The 17,319-nt window shown below is 36.7% G+C and overlaps 3 protein-coding genes across 4 annotated transcripts in view; 1 reads left to right on the top strand and 2 right to left on the bottom strand.

The window, feature by feature from the left end:
* Nucleotides 1-8,022, bottom strand: part of LOC107706662 (TFIIH basal transcription factor complex helicase XPB subunit) — an 18,689-nt gene extending 10,667 nt beyond the window's left edge. Inside the window, exons 1-10 of one of the 2 annotated variants that reach the window (XM_016510448.1) lie at nt 7,846-8,022; nt 6,625-6,782; nt 6,340-6,381; nt 6,020-6,256; nt 5,707-5,756; nt 4,267-4,402; nt 3,972-4,139; nt 3,613-3,817; nt 2,036-2,150; nt 988-1,187 (exon numbers count right to left, since the gene is read on the bottom strand). In XM_016510448.1, the coding sequence (XP_016365934.1) occupies nt 988-1,187; nt 2,036-2,150; nt 3,613-3,817; nt 3,972-4,139; nt 4,267-4,402; nt 5,707-5,756; nt 6,020-6,256; nt 6,340-6,381; nt 6,625-6,782; nt 7,846-7,873 (1,339 nt within the window). In that variant the 5' untranslated portion in view covers nt 7,874-8,022. Of the gene's footprint in view, nt 1-987; nt 1,188-2,035; nt 2,151-3,612; nt 3,818-3,971; nt 4,140-4,266; nt 4,403-5,706; nt 5,757-6,019; nt 6,257-6,339; nt 6,418-6,624; nt 6,783-7,845 lie in introns of both variants that reach the window. The other variant, XM_016510447.1, reaches the window with a different exon arrangement.
* A 175-nt stretch (nt 8,023-8,197) lies between these two features.
* On the bottom strand, nt 8,198-14,251 carry LOC107706661 (ribosome biogenesis protein wdr12). The gene is made up of 13 exons (XM_016510446.1): nt 14,056-14,251; nt 13,725-13,819; nt 13,278-13,372; nt 12,165-12,271; nt 11,953-12,068; nt 11,664-11,818; nt 11,497-11,542; nt 11,275-11,357; nt 11,046-11,186; nt 10,194-10,299; nt 9,982-10,114; nt 9,824-9,896; nt 8,198-8,897 (listed from the first exon to the last, which is right to left on the bottom strand). Exons 1-13 carry the CDS (start codon nt 14,094-14,096, stop codon nt 8,820-8,822), a joined length of 1,269 nt encoding a protein of 422 aa, XP_016365932.1. The 5' UTR covers nt 14,097-14,251; the 3' UTR covers nt 8,198-8,819.
* Nucleotides 14,252-16,544: 2,293 nt separating this feature from the next.
* LOC107706611 (transcription factor 23-like) overlaps nt 16,545-17,319 on the top strand; it is a 2,657-nt gene continuing 1,882 nt past the window's right edge. Inside the window, exon 1 of the mRNA XM_016510372.1 lies at nt 16,545-16,673. Within this exon, the coding sequence (XP_016365858.1) occupies nt 16,545-16,673 (129 nt within the window). The remainder of the gene's footprint in view (nt 16,674-17,319) is intronic.

Here is a 17,319-nt window from a genome sequence, read left to right as displayed (position 1 = left end):
GTAAATACACAACAAAGTAAGTTGATCCACATATGACAGCCTCTGAACTTGGTCAATACTAATCTTATTAATAGCCTACGTTTCTTCCCCACCGCAGAAACCACCACAGGTTCATCAATGCCATCAAAATTATTAAATTTTTTAGGGCTGCACGATAAATTGCATGTGATCGTCATGCGCATCTCGTCAGTAAAGCCGGTTCTGTGATTAGTAGTAAATCTCCATCACATGCTTTCAGATGGAGCGGCATTTAATATACAGCCGTAGATCACTGACAAGCTACGCAATATCGCGTTCATAATCGAAGGCGATTCATCTGTGTAGCTTGTCAGTTACTGTTTACAATGCGTGGAATGGTGCGCTGTGATTTTTTTGATCGGATGTATCGCATTCTGCAGAGAAGGGAGACTGGCGTTTGTCGAGGTTTGGAAAGATAGGGAGAAAACATGACAGAATAACACGGCGGATATCGCATTTTGCGTAAAATTAAAAATTGACTTTTCAATACCGACCAGATACAATACTGATTTTGGCGGAAACTACATTTTTTTTTAAAATGCCGTTTATCGCGTTTTGGAACCAAACTCTTCATATTCATTCCAATAAATATCCATTCATATAGATTACCTTTATAATGTCTTTATGACCTTTTTGAAGTTGAAAATAAGTTGAAAATGAAATGCTGAAAAAAGCTTATTTTTAGGTGAAATATCCCTTCAAGACCGCAGTAAGAAAATGTCCCATTGTTAAAATATTTTCTGTTCAAAATCCAAAAACAGCAGTGATGTCTTTGTAATATCTGCATACTGAATTACAATTGGTCATCTGTCTTGAAATTACTGAAATTTCACGGTGGGTGGAGCTGACTAGTGTGAAATGAGGAAAAAAGAATCCAAGAGGCCAAAAAAAAATTTGGCGACACGATTTCTCGCTTGATATTTTATCAAGTTGCAGTTATGGTGTGTGATGTTCACACACTAAACCTACCTGGGATTGTGTGCACCTCGTCTAGTATAATGAGCCCCCACTCCTGACTTTTCATCCACTCCATGACCCTCTCAGCCTCCCATGAGCGTTTGGTGGTGTGGCCCAGCATAGAATAAGTACTAATGGCCACCGAGCAGCCGATGGGTTTGTCTTTTGCATCTGAAGTGAAACGGCAGATCTGGGAGTCATCAATGGTGGACCACATCTTAAACTGAGCCTTCCACTGTTCCACTGACACAGAGGATATCGCATTCTGCAGAGAAGGGAGACTGGCGTTTGTCGAGGTTTGGAAAGATAGGGAGAAAACATGACAGAATAACACGGCGGATATCGCATTTTGCGTAAAATTAAAAATTGACTTTTCAATACCGACCAGATACAATACTGATTTTGGCGGAAACTACATTTTTTTTTTAAATGCCGTTTATCGCGTTTTGGAACCAAACTCTTCATATTCATTCCAATAAATATCCATTCATATAGATTACCTTTATAATGTCTTTATGACCTTTTTGAAGTTGAAAATAAGTTGAAAATGAAATGCTGAAAAAAGCTTATTTTTAGGTGAAATATCCCTTCAAGACCGCAGTAAGAAAATGTCCCATTGTTAAAATATTTTCTGTTCAAAATCCAAAAACAGCAGTGATGTCTTTGTAATATCTGCATACTGAATTACAATTGGTCATCTGTCTTGAAATTACTGAAATTTCACGGTGGGTGGAGCTGACTAGTGTGAAATGAGGAAAAAAGAATCCAAGAGGCCAAAAAAAAATTTGGCGACACGATTTCTCGCTTGATATTTTATCAAGTTGCAGTTATGGTGTGTGATGTTCACACACTAAACCTACCTGGGATTGTGTGCACCTCGTCTAGTATAATGAGCCCCCACTCCTGACTTTTCATCCACTCCATGACCCTCTCAGCCTCCCATGAGCGTTTGGTGGTGTGGCCCAGCATAGAATAAGTACTAATGGCCACCGAGCAGCCGATGGGTTTGTCTTTTGCATCTGAAGTGAAACGGCAGATCTGGGAGTCATCAATGGTGGACCACATCTTAAACTGAGCCTTCCACTGTTCCACTGACACAGAGGAGTTTCCCAACACCAGACAGCGCTTACGCACTGTGCAGGCAGCAGTGACACCCACCAGTGACTTTCCAGCACCTGTGGGACAGAACAGTAGAATAACAAAAGACCTCAATGTAGATTCATTTCAATTTATCTCAATAATAACAACATTCAAAGAGCTTCTAAACCCTAGTTGCTCTGGTAATGTAGTCTTAAAGGGGTCATATGATGCGATTTCAAGTTTTCCTTTCTCTTTGGAGTGTTACAAGCTGATTGTTCATAGATAAGATCCCTGAAGTTGCAAAGACTGAGTCAGCTGTCTTAACCATGGCTTGTGTACTGCATCATTACTGTGTCTGTCACGCGACTCTGTTCCCCTTTGTCTTTACATTTATTTTGAAAGATGAAGCTGGCGATTATGGTAAGGGGTGTTACATTTCCGATGAGTGCTTGCGGTGTTTGGCCAATCACAATGCACTGGGTCAGCTGGCCAATCAGAGCAGACTGCTCTTGTCGGAAGGAGGGACTTTGTAGAAAACGAAGCGTTTGAGAGAGGCGGGGCATAGAGGACCTACAATAATGTACAGTATTTGAAAAATAATGTGTTTTTTGAACATTAAAGCATGTCAACATATTTTTTATGCTTTGTAAACTTAAACAGTTGGTTCAACAATGACTCGCTGTGAATGATATTATGATATTTATGATATTATAGCTGTCTTGGAGTTTTAAGACTAATTATAATAACTGTAACATTTCCAGCAATTATTAAAAAAAGAAATTTTTTATATTTTTTATAACCAAAAAATGTTTATATAAAAAATTATAAAGGTATAAAAACAAATATTTAAAAAATAAATTAAAATTAAGGAAACAATGTAACAATTATACATTCAAAATAATATATTAATTATAAATTTACTTACATAAAATCTGTTAAATTCATACCATTGTTAAAATGTATAATTTTTTGTGTTTTGGCAGAGCAAGCACAATAATCCCTTTATGGTGCAGAAATTATTCACTTTACCTTCAAAGTACAAGGTTTTAAAGTAAAAAAAAAAAGCCTCTTTTCATATAACAAAATAAAGAAATTGTGCATTTCTTGAACCCAGGCAATGACAAAAATGCTTTTAACGGTTTTGGAAAATGAATATTCCATTAATAATTATTAAAAATACATATCCAGGTGTAACGTTTTCCCACACTCTTTGTTTAGGTTTTGTTTTTTTTCTGGGGTGCAAGACAGGGTTTCTGTCATTAGTTTAAGTTGCAAGTCAAGGAAACGTACAAAGATCTTGTGTAGTCTAATTTGGAGGTAGAACTACTAAATTTCAGAAAAGTCTATATCATAATTGTTGCAATGAGGGCATTGATGGAAAATAGTATGAAATGACTCATTTCATATGATTTCATTACTTTTCCCAAATATCATTACTAAATTGTATAATTACATTTTCCAAAGCCTTGTCTGACACCCTACAGTCCAAGACTAGGCATCAAATGCTTCTGGGAAGAAATGATTCAAACACTGTACATAAGTTAAGAGATTATTTACCACAAGGCAGGACGATGACTCCAGATCGAGCTCTGCCGTTCCCAAACATCTTCCTTAAACTCTTTTCCTGATATGGTCTCAGCACAGCAGTGGGCTTCAGGTCCATGTTGATGTCTGGGTTCACCGTGTCGTTACGGAAATCATATTCAGCCAGGAGAGGATATTCCAACTGAATGCAACGTTTCTGAAGCTCCTCTATCATTTCCTACAAGTGCCAGCACAAATAGGAAGAAACTATTAGATTACGGTGCATGCAATCTTCACTGAATAACCATTTGAACTAAACCAAGCCTGTCAGAGGATCAATCAAGGTAAATTGACCCTAAACTCACAATGAAGTAACATTCTCATTCACACACCTGACGGATCTCAAAAGACACTGTTTGTGTCTCTTCCTCCTCCTCCTCCTCTTTGTCCATCTGCTCGTAGTAACTGAAGATGTCCTCTGGCACCTGATTTCCTGTGCGCTGCCCGTCTGCAGGCTGGGAGGTGGATGGACCACCATTGTCCTGCTGAGACTTTGAGATCTGGACAGGACGATGGTACCAGAAATGAGCCTTAGTTTTGCTCCACTGTAAGAGGAAAACTTGAAATCGCATCATATGACCCCTTTAATGTTTCCACCTAGACAACATGTTCTGTGCTCATACTTACTGCAGATTTGCTAGAGATGGTCTCAGTGATGAGCTCAGTCTCCTCACTCTCAGCAGACCGAAGACGACAGTCCCGAATCACTGTGTCCTGTAAGAGCCTCTGAATGACATCAGGGAACGCACTCTCCACAAAGTACCTGTTCTCAACACAAACACACAAACTTAACCATCTGCACTATCAATGCCATGTAGTTGTTGCACAGTCTAGTTTTTATGACCTCACCAAAAAGTTTGTGGTCAGTACAATTTTTATACTTTTACATAGCAAGTCAAGGATGCATTAAACTGATCAAATGTGACCCTGGACCACAAAACCAGTCATAAGGGTCAATTTTTCGAAATTGAGATTTATACAACATCTGAAAGCTGAATAAATAAGCTTTCCATTGATGTAAGCTTGTTAGGATAGGACAATATTTGGCTGAGATACAACTATTTGAAAATCTGGAATCTGACAGTGTAAAAAAAACTAAATACTGAGAAAATCGCCTTTAAAGTTGTCCAAATGAAGTTCTTAGCAATGCATATTACTAATCAAAAATTAAGTTTTGATATATTTACAGTAGGGAATTTACAAAATATCTTCATGGAGCATGATCTTTACTTAATATCCTAATGATTTTTGGCATAAAAGAAAAATCAATCATTTTGACCCATACAATGTATTTTTGGCTATTGCTACAAATACACCCCAGCGACTTAAGACTAGTTTTGTGCTCCAGGGTCACAAATGTGGCAATAAAGACATCTACAACGTTACAAAAAAATATATATTTCAAATGAATGCTGTTTTTAACTTTCCATTTATTAAACGATCCTGAAATAAAGAAAAAAAAACACAGTTTCCACAAAAATATTCAGCAGCAAAATCCTCCACTAAGTGTTTAAGCATCAGATTAGTATCGTAAAATGATTTCTGAAGGATCATATGACAGTGAAGACTGAAAAATAGCATTTAAAAAAAATATCAAAATAGAAAACGGTTACTTTTAAATTGTAACATTTCAATATTACTGTTATTACTGTATTTTTGATCAAATAAATGCAGCCTTAGGGAGCACATGACACTCTTTTAAAAAACATTTCACAAAAATCTTACTGAACCGTAGTCCACAATAAACAATTAAATTTCACCATTAAATTTACATTCATGCTTCTGAATCAAGTACATGCAATCTTAAGATTCAAAACTAACGCTTCACATCCAAGTTCAGCTGAATCCAAAGAGTATCCCTAGCCAAACAACACCCGACTTCCTCTTATCTAAATACTATCTGCTATGCTCAAAACACCACCAGATGTCAGAACTAACATCTAAAACATTCAATAGACCATAAGCGATATGTAATATTCAATATACAACGTTCTCATACATAACTAATTATTTAACCTTTCTTTAGTAAGAAGTAAAGAAAGAGGAATCGATGTAGAACGAACTGACCTGTTGTGTTTCAGGACCAGTTTGACTTTACCGTAGCTCACTGTGCACAACTGCAGGAGAACAGAGAGAGTAAAAGAGTGGCTTTGATATATAAAAATAAAAATTTAAAAAATGTACATAACATTTATGAATTTAGCAGATACTTTTATCTAAAGCGACTTGCAAATGAGAAACATGCAATTCAACAAAGAGTTGTAATACACACTTTTTTGGAGTGTGAGTGTGTATGTGCAAGTGCATTGGTTTAAGAGTATGGAGTGGTTCCCACAATCATGGTTCACACAGACTTCACTTCCAGCACACACACACACACCTTAATAAACTGCACTATGCCGTCTGGCACAGAGGTCTTGCTGAGTTTCTGCAGGTACTCTATGATGTCAGAGGTCTGCAGGCCGACGCTCACAGCGGCGTATAGAGAATAAGCCGTCAGCTTGTACTCGTGCACATGGGTAGGTCTGCACACCGGCTCTGATATGGCCACCAGGAAGTCCTGAGCGTATTTATACACGGGAGAGAAAGCCTCTAGGAAGATGTGACCATCAGGAGCCTACAACAGTCAAACACATACATAATGGGATAGTCGTAGCTTCTGTTGTAACTGCCTAATAAATCAAGGATCTTTAGTCTTACCACCCATAGGGGCCGGGAAGTGTGGTCATTCTTGAGAAGCATCTGTAGTCTGTAGTCTTTGGCTCCATACTCATCCAGTTTAGTGCTGGATTCATCCACCTGCTTCCCAGCAGCTGCTGGAACAGCCTCCTGAGACTCACTGCCCATCACCTCTTCATCATCCTCTTCCTCATCATAATAACGTTTCTTGGACTTTTTATCTAAAGTGAAAAAACAACTGTGCGACTGTGCGACTGAATGTAATGTTTTTTGACAATACATTTTTTATTAAATGCAGTTAAGCATCTGTAGTCTGTAGTCTTTGGCTCCATACTCATCCAGTTTAGTGCTGGATTCATCCACCTGCTTCCCAGCAGCTGCTGGAACAGCCTCCTGAGACTCACTGCCCATCACCTCTTCATCATCCTCTTCCTCATCATAATAACGTTTCTTGGACTTTTTATCTAAAGTGAAAAAACAAACACTTTCTGATCTGGTTATAGTTTAAACCTTGTCTGGGAGTTCCAAAAAAAGAACCTAAAGACCTCGCTGGTCAGGTGTTTTTAGCAATAGTTTAAGTTAATAGCATTTAGAAACAATATCTGGATCTACACTTTAACATAATTTTACAGAGTGTCTATAATGTAAATAATATACTTAAGAATATTCTTAAGTGCGACTGTGAATGTAATGTTTTTTGACAATACATTTTTTATTAAATGCAGTTAATTGAACTCACCCAAGTATTTCTATGTAATTTCATAATTACTAATATTGTCACTGAAATATTAAAATGTACTGCTGAATACACTGACAAGCATTTATAGTAAACTAAAATGTAATTTCTGTTGAAACTTGTCATAAATTTGAATTACACATTTACAATTATAGTACAATTTAGTACATTTAAAATAACTTTAAATGTAATATCAAAAACGAAGTTAAAATTGTAATCAAGTACTTCACATGTATGTTGTACTGAACACATATAAGTGTACTTCTTCAAAGCATGACAAAAGATCATCAAAATATAATGACTTAAGATGCAAAGTAAAACTTTTAATTGGACATTATTGCAAAGTGTACTTTTACAAACATTCATTAAGGTGTACTTTCTTTAAGCACCCTTAAGTGCCATTTTATTTCATTAAAACTATATTATCTGCAAGTATGTTCTTTATTAGTATATATATACACACACACACACACACACAAATACACCTTTTTAATATATTCACTTTAAGTACACTATAAGTGCAATATAAGTAATGGCATTTCATTTTCACAAGGGAATGGAAGAACAGGATTGAGCACTCCTGATTTAAGAGTCTGTTTAGATTGTATACCATAGTGTTTATATGATATTACTTTTGAACAGAAATAAGCTCATGGTTATCTTTAAACCATAATGCCTTTGTAATGGTTTCTGCTGCATTAGTTAAACACGGTAGATAACAGCAGATCTTGCATGGTCCATCAAACTTTGATTAAATTGTGTTTATTTCTAAAGCATGGCATCCATCTTACCTCGATCACTCTTATCTTTCTTCCCCATGGTGTCAGCCCTAAAAAACACTCTCCTGTTGTGAATTCAGTGGTGGTTTAACACATTTTAATATAAAAATTGCAGGTTAGATTAGGACGTCACTGTTGTGGCGGCCATGTCCAGCACGCTCTTTCTCTACGGATAAATCGGATGAGAAATGTAAACCAACCCAGAACTCTACCGCCACCTGCCGGCTGGACGTTCACTGACCGCTCTCGAACTGGCGCGAAATAAAACACATTCTCCATTTTAACTGTAATTTAGAATTTATTTCACTTCAATACAGTCCCGAGATCAACATTATCTGGAACAGTATCATATTTAAAAAAAGAACAAACAAAATATATAATTTCAAATTCAAAATTATTAAAACTACAGAACTCTTCACAATTTACCACACAACTAACCAACAATTGAACAATTTTAACTTTTAAGATTTGTTAAGAAAAGGCAACAGAGTAAAAACTGACACATGACTGGTTTCAGATGCTGTATTGAGCATTAAACACTGAATATCACTGTGAACAAAAACATAAGACGTGCCTTACTCATAAAACATGAGCAGAACTTATTGATTTGTGTGTAAATCATCGGTAAACCCGTTATCTAAATTGTCACATTGAATGAGGTTGGATGAGACAACTAAGCCTAATTCATTGAACAGAAGCTCATCAAATTAGACCAAATGATTCTTGAAACCATTCATTCATATGTAAAGCACTCCAATGAACTGAATGTGACAATGTACATAATAATAGCTTTACACATGATTTGCACAGCAATTGGTTCATGAACTATGTGTTTGTCTCTCGTAAGGCTGTGAGGTTTTGTTGTATGTTTGTAGCTGGTTCATAAAGTAAAAGTGTGTTGTTGGTTATAAAGTAAAAGTTGATGTTGCTTATGTTCCCATGACGACTCTGAAGTAAAAGGACAACTGGCACCAGAGAAGACTGTTCTACGCTCCTGCATCCAAGACACATGCCGAGTATCTGTATGTGTAGAGTTTGTTATCTGCTCCTCCACTCAAAATCAGCTAGAAACGAAAGCAGACAGAGAAAAGAAATTGTGATAAATCCACAGAAATATACTTCTAGTTTACTCACTTTTAAAGACCCCATGAAATGGTTCGGCATACAGTTTTCTTTACCGTGTTTTCTATTGAAACAGGAAGTAGGTATAGGACAAATCCTTACAGACTAATGGTTCTCAACCTTTTTGACCCTCTTTTTTCCAAGACAATATTTAAAGGCCCTCATATCTAAGCTGACAAGTACTTCTGGTTGTAATAAAAACAAATAAACTCAAAAATATGATGTCATTTCAATATTTAGTGTTATTAAAATTTTAATTAAGATCATGTTAAAATAAGTAAATCGTAAACAATTTTCAGACTTACTGGGAATTTGTTGAGAACCATTGCCTTGTACTATGCCTAATTAAACACTTTCAAAATAACATATTCTGGGCATTTTACCATAAACAATTGTTAGGTGTGCAAACCAACAAATAATTTTATTGTGACTAGAAATTGCCAGGAGGAAGCAAGCGCTATTCATATCTTAGGGAGAGAAGACATTGCCATTCTAGAGCACATTTTATCTGTCCCAAACATGCTAGCAGTGTGCTAAATCATGCTAGAAATATGCTAGCATTGTGCTAAATCATACAAGCAGTCCTAAGTCATGCTACCAGTGTGATAAATCACGCTATACAACATGCTACTTATGACATAAAACATGCTAGCAGTGTGTTAAATCATGCTATCATGCCATCTTTTTAACATTTTTGGAAGTATTTTAAACTTTCAGGCTAGGGTTTCCCAAGCCAACATCAAAGTTTGTCTACAATTAAAATGTTTATCGCACAGAATATTCATTTTGATGTGAACAACCCATTTGATTTCTTGGCGTATTTAACAGTGCTAGTAAAACAGACAAATATTTGAATGGTTTGTCATACCCCATTCTCTGTCCAGTCAACGCACATTACTTTGTCTTCATGGGCAGCAAGATCATACAGTGGAGCTTTACAGCTGTAAAGAAGAAACCAGGACTGTTAGGGACAGACATGTGGGAACAGGATGGTGTTGGGTTATAATGTATCTGTAAGTCGCATACCTCCTTGTGTCCCACAGTTTGACCACATTATCTAGAGATCCGGACACCAGCTGATGCTCGTGAGATGGAGACCACCTGACTGCCGTCACCCAACCGTTATGGGACGTTAGAGACAGGAGAACTAGAGAGCCGTCTGGACAAAACGAGAGATATGAGCAATGACGATAACTTAGTATGAAAGGGCATCATTATATGGGATCTCTGATAGTCACCTTTAGATCTTGGGTCCCATAGACGCACATGTCTGTCGGTGCTGCCCGAGGCCAGACGGCGACACAGTGGAGAGTATGAGATACAGTTGAAAACCTTACTGCCCGTCTGCAATGCAAGAACATCAGTCTGTAAACCCAACAGTCCTTAAAGGTAATGTGTGTATATTTTTCACTTCTTAAAATACATTCTCCTGACCCAACTTAATATGCAGAGACTAGTAGTAAGCAGAAAACACTGTGATCAGCCCAACAGATCAACAGTGGCTAAACCAATGGTGTACAACTTTCCGTTTGTCTGTCCAGTGGCAGAAGGGGAAAATTTCAGAAACAAGTATGAAAACAGTCATTATTTTATGCTTGGTGACACCAGTGGTGCAAAAACTACACACTTCACTTGTCCCGAACCCCCACCCATCACAATAATTATAATAATTATTACAAAAATTATTATAATAATTAGTAGTAGTATTATTATTCAAATTATTATTTATAAATAAGTAAAAGAGACTAAGTTATAAGTACAAATGGAAAAAAGTATCAATAATAAGCATAAACTGTTGTTTATAATTATTATTTATAAATAATTTATAAAATACATGTAACCTTTAATATGTTATTTATAAATTATTTAGAAACAACAACAACAATAATTACAATTATTATTATTATTTATAAATAGTTCATAAATAACATTTTATTATGCTCTCCTGTCCACATCTGTGACACAATGCAGACACTAGAGAACTGAAAAATTGTATAATATGTTCTTAGAGGGAAAAAAAATGAAATTACTTTCAAACAAAAACAAATGGATCTAATACTATATTTCTATGATGAACTGGTGTCACTCACTATTGTATTCTTCTGTCCACCAGTCTCTGCATCCCATAGACGGATGGTGTGATCCCATGATGCACTGCACAGCTCCTCCGCGTCCATCCAGAGCACAGAGGACACTGCCTCATTATGACCAGAGAAAGTCATGAGGGGAGTCTAGAGCAGAATAACAAGAATTTATAAAACTGCAAAGTGTTAATTAATAACAAGTGTCCTTGTGTCAAGAACATGCATAGATACCAACCCGCGTGAGCCCCATCTGCTCTGTTTTCTGTTTTTTGCGAGGCCTGTTGGGTTCCTCGATCTCATCCTCTTCCTCTGTTGGCACTGAGGACAACAATAATACAAGTCAGCTTTTTTCTAAAGAATTACTTGACATCATTTCATTGCTTTCTTTTTTGAAGGTGGATGTTTATCTTGTCTTTCTGAATTAAACATCTCATTGAATGTTCTAAAGAAAACATACCTGCTGACCATATCTTAAGCATTTTGTCCCATGAGCCACTGCAAAACTGAAGAGAAAACAAAACATTAGACATACACACAGTATGTCTAGCAAACTAAATGTATGATGTTGTTTTTGGTTAACATTAGAAAAGACAAACAGACAGAAAGAGTAGCAAACCCACAAACCTTCGTCCTAGTGGGGTCGACAGCAACTGTGTCTACACTTCCCGCGTGTCCACGGCAACAGTGTCGGGCCTTCACTTTGTTCCGTTCGGAATTCCACTCCCATAACATGATTGTTTGATCCAGAGATGCGGTCAGGAGTAGAGAGCTCAGACCATCTAGAAGCCACAGAACCATCAAACATAAAAAGAACTGACAAATTCAGAAACCTCATGCATCATTAGCTCTTAGATTAACACTCATCAGATTCATACAAATTACATTAGGCATCTCATACTGTAAAGATTCTAACCTCTCTTCACCCAGGCTACATCCTTCACAACATCAGTGTGTCCAGCTACAGTCATCACTGCCTTCCCTTCCATAGACCAAATCCGTGCAGTCTTATCATAAGAGCCTGTGAGGATCCTGGGATTCGGGCAGAGGAAAGAATTTTATATATCAGCCACAAAACTGTCCAAGCAGATTGATAGTGACTTCTGTTTAGTTTTGCATGAAACGCACCATTCAGAATCTGCCTCCACCGAGCTGATCCAGTCATCATGCATGACACACTCCTCTGGCTGCGGGGCTGTGAACTTCTCAACATATTCTATTTCCACCACTTCTTCCTGTAAACACACACATACAACACACTTGAGCATTTAACCAAACTGCAAATATATTTTTGCAAGTTGAACAGATTAACTGTTTCACTTTCATAGCAGTTTAACCATTAAAGGGGTCATATGATGCTGCTAAAAAGAACATTATTTTGTGTATTTGGTGTAATGAAATGTGTTTATGCGGTTTAAAGTTCAAAAAACACATTATTTTCCACATACTGTACATTATTGTTTCTCCTCTATGCCCCGCCTTTTTGAAACGTGTCAGATCTTCTTTATGCACCAAGAGCTTGTAACACTCCAAAGAGAAAGGAAAAATTGAAATCGCATCATATGACCCCTTTAAACACAGCTTGAAAAGAGTTAAACAATTACACCAATTCATATGGATTACTTTTACGGCGTAATTTTTTTTCACGATTTGAATCTGAATCTACAATCTGAAATAACAGTTTTTTTAACTGTAATACATTTTAAAATGTAATTTATTCCTGTTATGGCAAAGCTAAATTTTAGCAGCGATTACTTCAGTCTTCAGTGTCACATTATAAGACAGAAATCATTCTAATATGCATATCTGATGTTCAAGAAATATTTATTTTATAATTCACAATGTTGAAAACAGTTGGCCTGCTTATTATTTTAATGTTTTTACACATTTTCCAGGATTTTTGATGAAGAGACAGTTCAAAAAAACATTTGTTTGGAAATAGAAATCTTTTGTAAAAATGTTGAGGCAATATTAAAACAAAATTTTCATTCGAGTTCCAAAGATAAACAGAAGTCTTACAGATTTGAACAACAAGGGGGTGAGTAAATGATGACATAATTTTAATTTTTGGTTTAACCAATCCTTTAAATGCAGTCTTAAACAGTCTGACTGAAACAATATGTTACTGTCAAGCAATCTGATTGGAGCTTGTAATTGTTGTGCGCATAATATGTCAATGAACAGACTGTAGGCAGTCCATAGATGTGTGCTGGCGAGACTACATTAAAAGCATTGCCATACCGTTGAGATGTTCTCTGTCTCCATGCGACTGGCCAGTGAAGTGCGGAGAAACTGACCTTGAACCAGGAAATCAAACTCAACATGTTTGTGTCCATCTGTAAAAAGAGACATGAGTTATGTGAATTTAATTAAATGACAAATAGAAGGAAAATATGATCAAGCACGGCCGCTCCAAAAGTCAGAATCTGGGGCTGTATTACAGAAACATCCTAACTTCAAATCCCAACCCATCCTATATGTTTAGTGACCATGGTCATTTCATTGAGGAAATGAGAAAGTCAAGAATTAAGATAGGACGTTTCTGTATCCTTATATCAATTGCGAACATTGTGGAGTTCCACAATGTTTTGGAAATGATTTGTAGTAAGTGTTATGGTAGGCAAGTATGCTGAAACATAACAAGGTGAAAACACGTGATCAAAAAGAATGAATGGTAAACACGCTGACCATTCTTAGCTTCCAGCAGTTTGTTGATGACACCACTGAGGTCCGTCACCTCCGAGGCAGCAGGGATGGAGAATGGAACATCATCTATTAGATACCTACAGAGAAGAGCATGAGGAGAACATCTTACATCTCGTACAAACACAGCCTACATCTGCTTATATTAAAAAAACTGTTAAATGCCCACATCATTTTGAGCACAGCTTATAAAGAAACGACTTTCACTATATAAACAAACACTATGAATACTACTAAGCAAAATCAGCTGGATATCTCATATCTAGCTAAGCTAAACGTTTCAGCTGTTTGTATTATGCACACCAAATATACTCACTTTTTGTTTTCGGTGAAGAACCGGGCCTGTACCTGCGACATTTTATCTTATTAGACTGTCACTACTAAGAAAACACATTTGATTACTGGCGAAGTTCACTCTGGAGCCCCTTTGCCACCATGTGGTTCCCAATGCGTGTGAATGAAGACATGACAGTCAATCACAGAGCAATCGATGGTCGACAAATGCGCTTGCAACTGTTTATGTCTGAGTTGGGTTACATAGGCCTACTTTGAAAATATAAAACGACTTGGATTTCCAGTGAAAAGACGGTATAAATTTGGTAGAGTGTGAGTGTTGCAATGCAAACCCATTTTAAAATAACGAGATGCTGGACAATGGAAATGTTTTGCTGCTCTCCCCTGCTTCTCAGATGTTTTCCCCGAAAAAAAAAGAAAAAACACAAATAGTCAAATGTCTAGAGTTAGAAAAGAGATCACAATGTCCGAGTGAGACAGTCTCACACAGTACTCAGATTTACCAAAATCCACATCCCAAAACACTTTCACCTCAAAATAAAGAAAACAAAGCACGAAACTACATTTTACATAAAGAAAATGAAACATATTATAAGGGTCATTAAGATATTTTCAATGAAACGTTAAGTAGATACAATCCTGTCCCAAAACAGTTTTGTTGTTGTTGTTTTGTTAGTTTCATTACATTCTCAGTACTCATATAATATATGTAATTAATAAAATATGTAGCCTAACAAAGTGTAATAATAATGTCACAATTCATGTCACACATATGCACTGGTTTCCATATTTTATGGGGACATTCCATAGACGTAATAGTTTTTATACTGTACAAACTGTATTTACTATCCTCTAACCCTAAACCTACCCAACACAGAACACTTTCTGCATTTTTAGATTTTCAAAAAATTTCATTCTGTATGATTTATAATCTTGTTGCCTCATAGGGACCAAAAAAAAGAAAGAAAGTCCCCATAAGGTATTCCTATCCTTGTGGGGATGTTTGGACCCCATAATGAAGGGAATACCAGGTACACACAATAATATAAAATACTGTATAATATAAAATAATTAAAAATTAAATTAAAAATATTTTTTAAAAATGGGCCACGGCAAAAATAGCTAAATATTTTGCTTACAATATTTTGTCCATTTACAAATTTAACCACTAATTACTGGTCACTTCTCGGTTGCCTTTGCAGTGAAAAAAAAGTCTGATCATTCCTCTTTAGATAATTTTTCAGTCGTGGGAAGCAAGCCATTTTGCAATATACTCTTATACTCCAAAGCATTAACTGACTTCTCACAATGAAGCAGCTCACCAGTACCAGCAGGTGAAAAGGCTCCCCCCCTCCATCATGACACATCTTCCTCCATGCTTCACAGTGGTAGAGATGCATTCATTATTATATTTCTCACCAGACCTTCAAAGACACCGCTCTGGTGCATCCTCATGCAGCTCATGTTTTATCGTGATTCATCACTCCACACAATTCTGCTGAACCACTCTGAATCAAACTTCCCATATTCTGTCAAAAAAACTTCATGGTGATTTTTTTTTTCCCCAGAAAGCAATGGCTATTTAAGAGTGCTTTTGCTTAATTCTTGCTAACTTCCTTACCAGTTAATTGTGGTTAAGGCCATTAAAAGCTAAGTGTTTAGCCATTTTGGCTAAACATGTGATATATATATTTGTAAATATGTGTATATATCTTCAGCTATAAGAGAGCAACCTCTGAGCAAAAACATTTCCTTTTTAGAAGTAGCTAGTATTTTGAAAATTAGACTAGACAGAACTTTTTTTAAAGGTCTCAATGCATAGTTCAATAAATTGTGCAAGTACAGAGGAACTTTGTTCTATTTTCCTGTTTTCTCTTCAAATATGTGATGTTTTGTCAGCCAGTAGCAGTTAAACAGCAGATGTGTTAAGCATATCAAACTTAGTTTTTTTATATAGCCATGTCCTTCTAATTCCTGTTGTTGTGTTCTTGTATACATCACAGTTCCCAACGAACAGCAATATTTAATGTTTTTCGCACAACAACATCACATCTCTTTATCCAGATATCCTTGACAAACATGTCCCAAGCAGTCTGATCAACATCCATCAAGCTGACAGCCGACATAGTAACTTTGCATTGTTTAGGTCACGTCGTCCCAGCAGCCCGAGGGGTCAAGGTTGCGTCTGCTGTAGGTCCGCAGCTGCGAGAGGCCTCTCCATGTTTCCCAAGACCCTCCGCTGTTGCCGACCTGTCTGGGGACACCATGCAACTCTCCTGAGTCCGCTCCCTTGGCAGTGAGCACCCGTGGGAGGCAGGGCGAGAGATAACGTACCGCTTGAAGATCCCCACATTACCTCACCAGATAAGGCAGAGGGAGGGGATGGAGCCGAGCGGGGTGGACATTGGGCCTTTGGGTGGAGGAGAGGGCCGAACCCCTTCAAGCATTTAGAAGGAAACGCTCAAATGCTGTCATTTACACACTGGTTCGGTGGTCTCGCCGGTGGTTCTCATGGCAGAGCGAGCGCTGGAAGAAGATGTGGCACAGGAGAGGAGGGAGATGGGAGGAAAGAGTGTGCGGACGCAGAGATGGACACAACCATGCGTGAAACAGGCAACACATCGAGAGCCAAAGAAATGGGTGAGTGAAGGAAGAAGTGGTTTGTGCTCAAAAGGATTTAAAATGTTCGGTTATAAAGAGTAATGAGACATCATGAGTTGTGCATCAAAAGAGAATATCATGGCTTTTCACATATTGAAATGATTGTGTGTTTTCAAAATGAGTCCCAAATTAGTTCAATTGAATGGATTTTTTTATATTAATAACTATTATTCTAAAAAATATTAACAAATAATAAATATAAATTATAAATAATGTTAATAAATGGAAAAAAAAAATCATTGTACAGCTATTAAATACTTAAAACTTTTGTAACTTTTCACTTGAGATTTTTGCTGTTAATATAATTTATAATAAAAAAGTTTGTATTACAATGAAAAAGGCAGAATAGAAGCTTTTTCATTAGTGGACTCTTTTGAACCTCATATAAAAGATTTCTAAACCACTTTATATTAAGTATATTTAAATACCATTTGCTAACATTTAAGTGTATAATTTGATACACTAAAAAATAGTGTGGAAACAATTTTTCACTCAGGAATTGCTAGCAAATTTCACAAACAATTACAAATAAACAGAAAACACATTGAATTAAACATGAAATTTTGAAGTAGAAAAACTGAACTGAAATAGCATTTTTTTGTAAACTATGCTCCATTAATCTTTG

Source organism: Sinocyclocheilus rhinocerous, unplaced genomic scaffold (genome assembly GCF_001515625.1).
Source record: "Sinocyclocheilus rhinocerous isolate Xijiao unplaced genomic scaffold, SAMN03320098_v1.1 scaffold1285, whole genome shotgun sequence".
NCBI classification, from domain to species: Eukaryota; Metazoa; Chordata; class Actinopteri; order Cypriniformes; family Cyprinidae; genus Sinocyclocheilus; species Sinocyclocheilus rhinocerous.
Note: the sequence above shows the minus strand (reverse complement) of the source record. Positions and strands in the feature narration are given on the sequence as shown.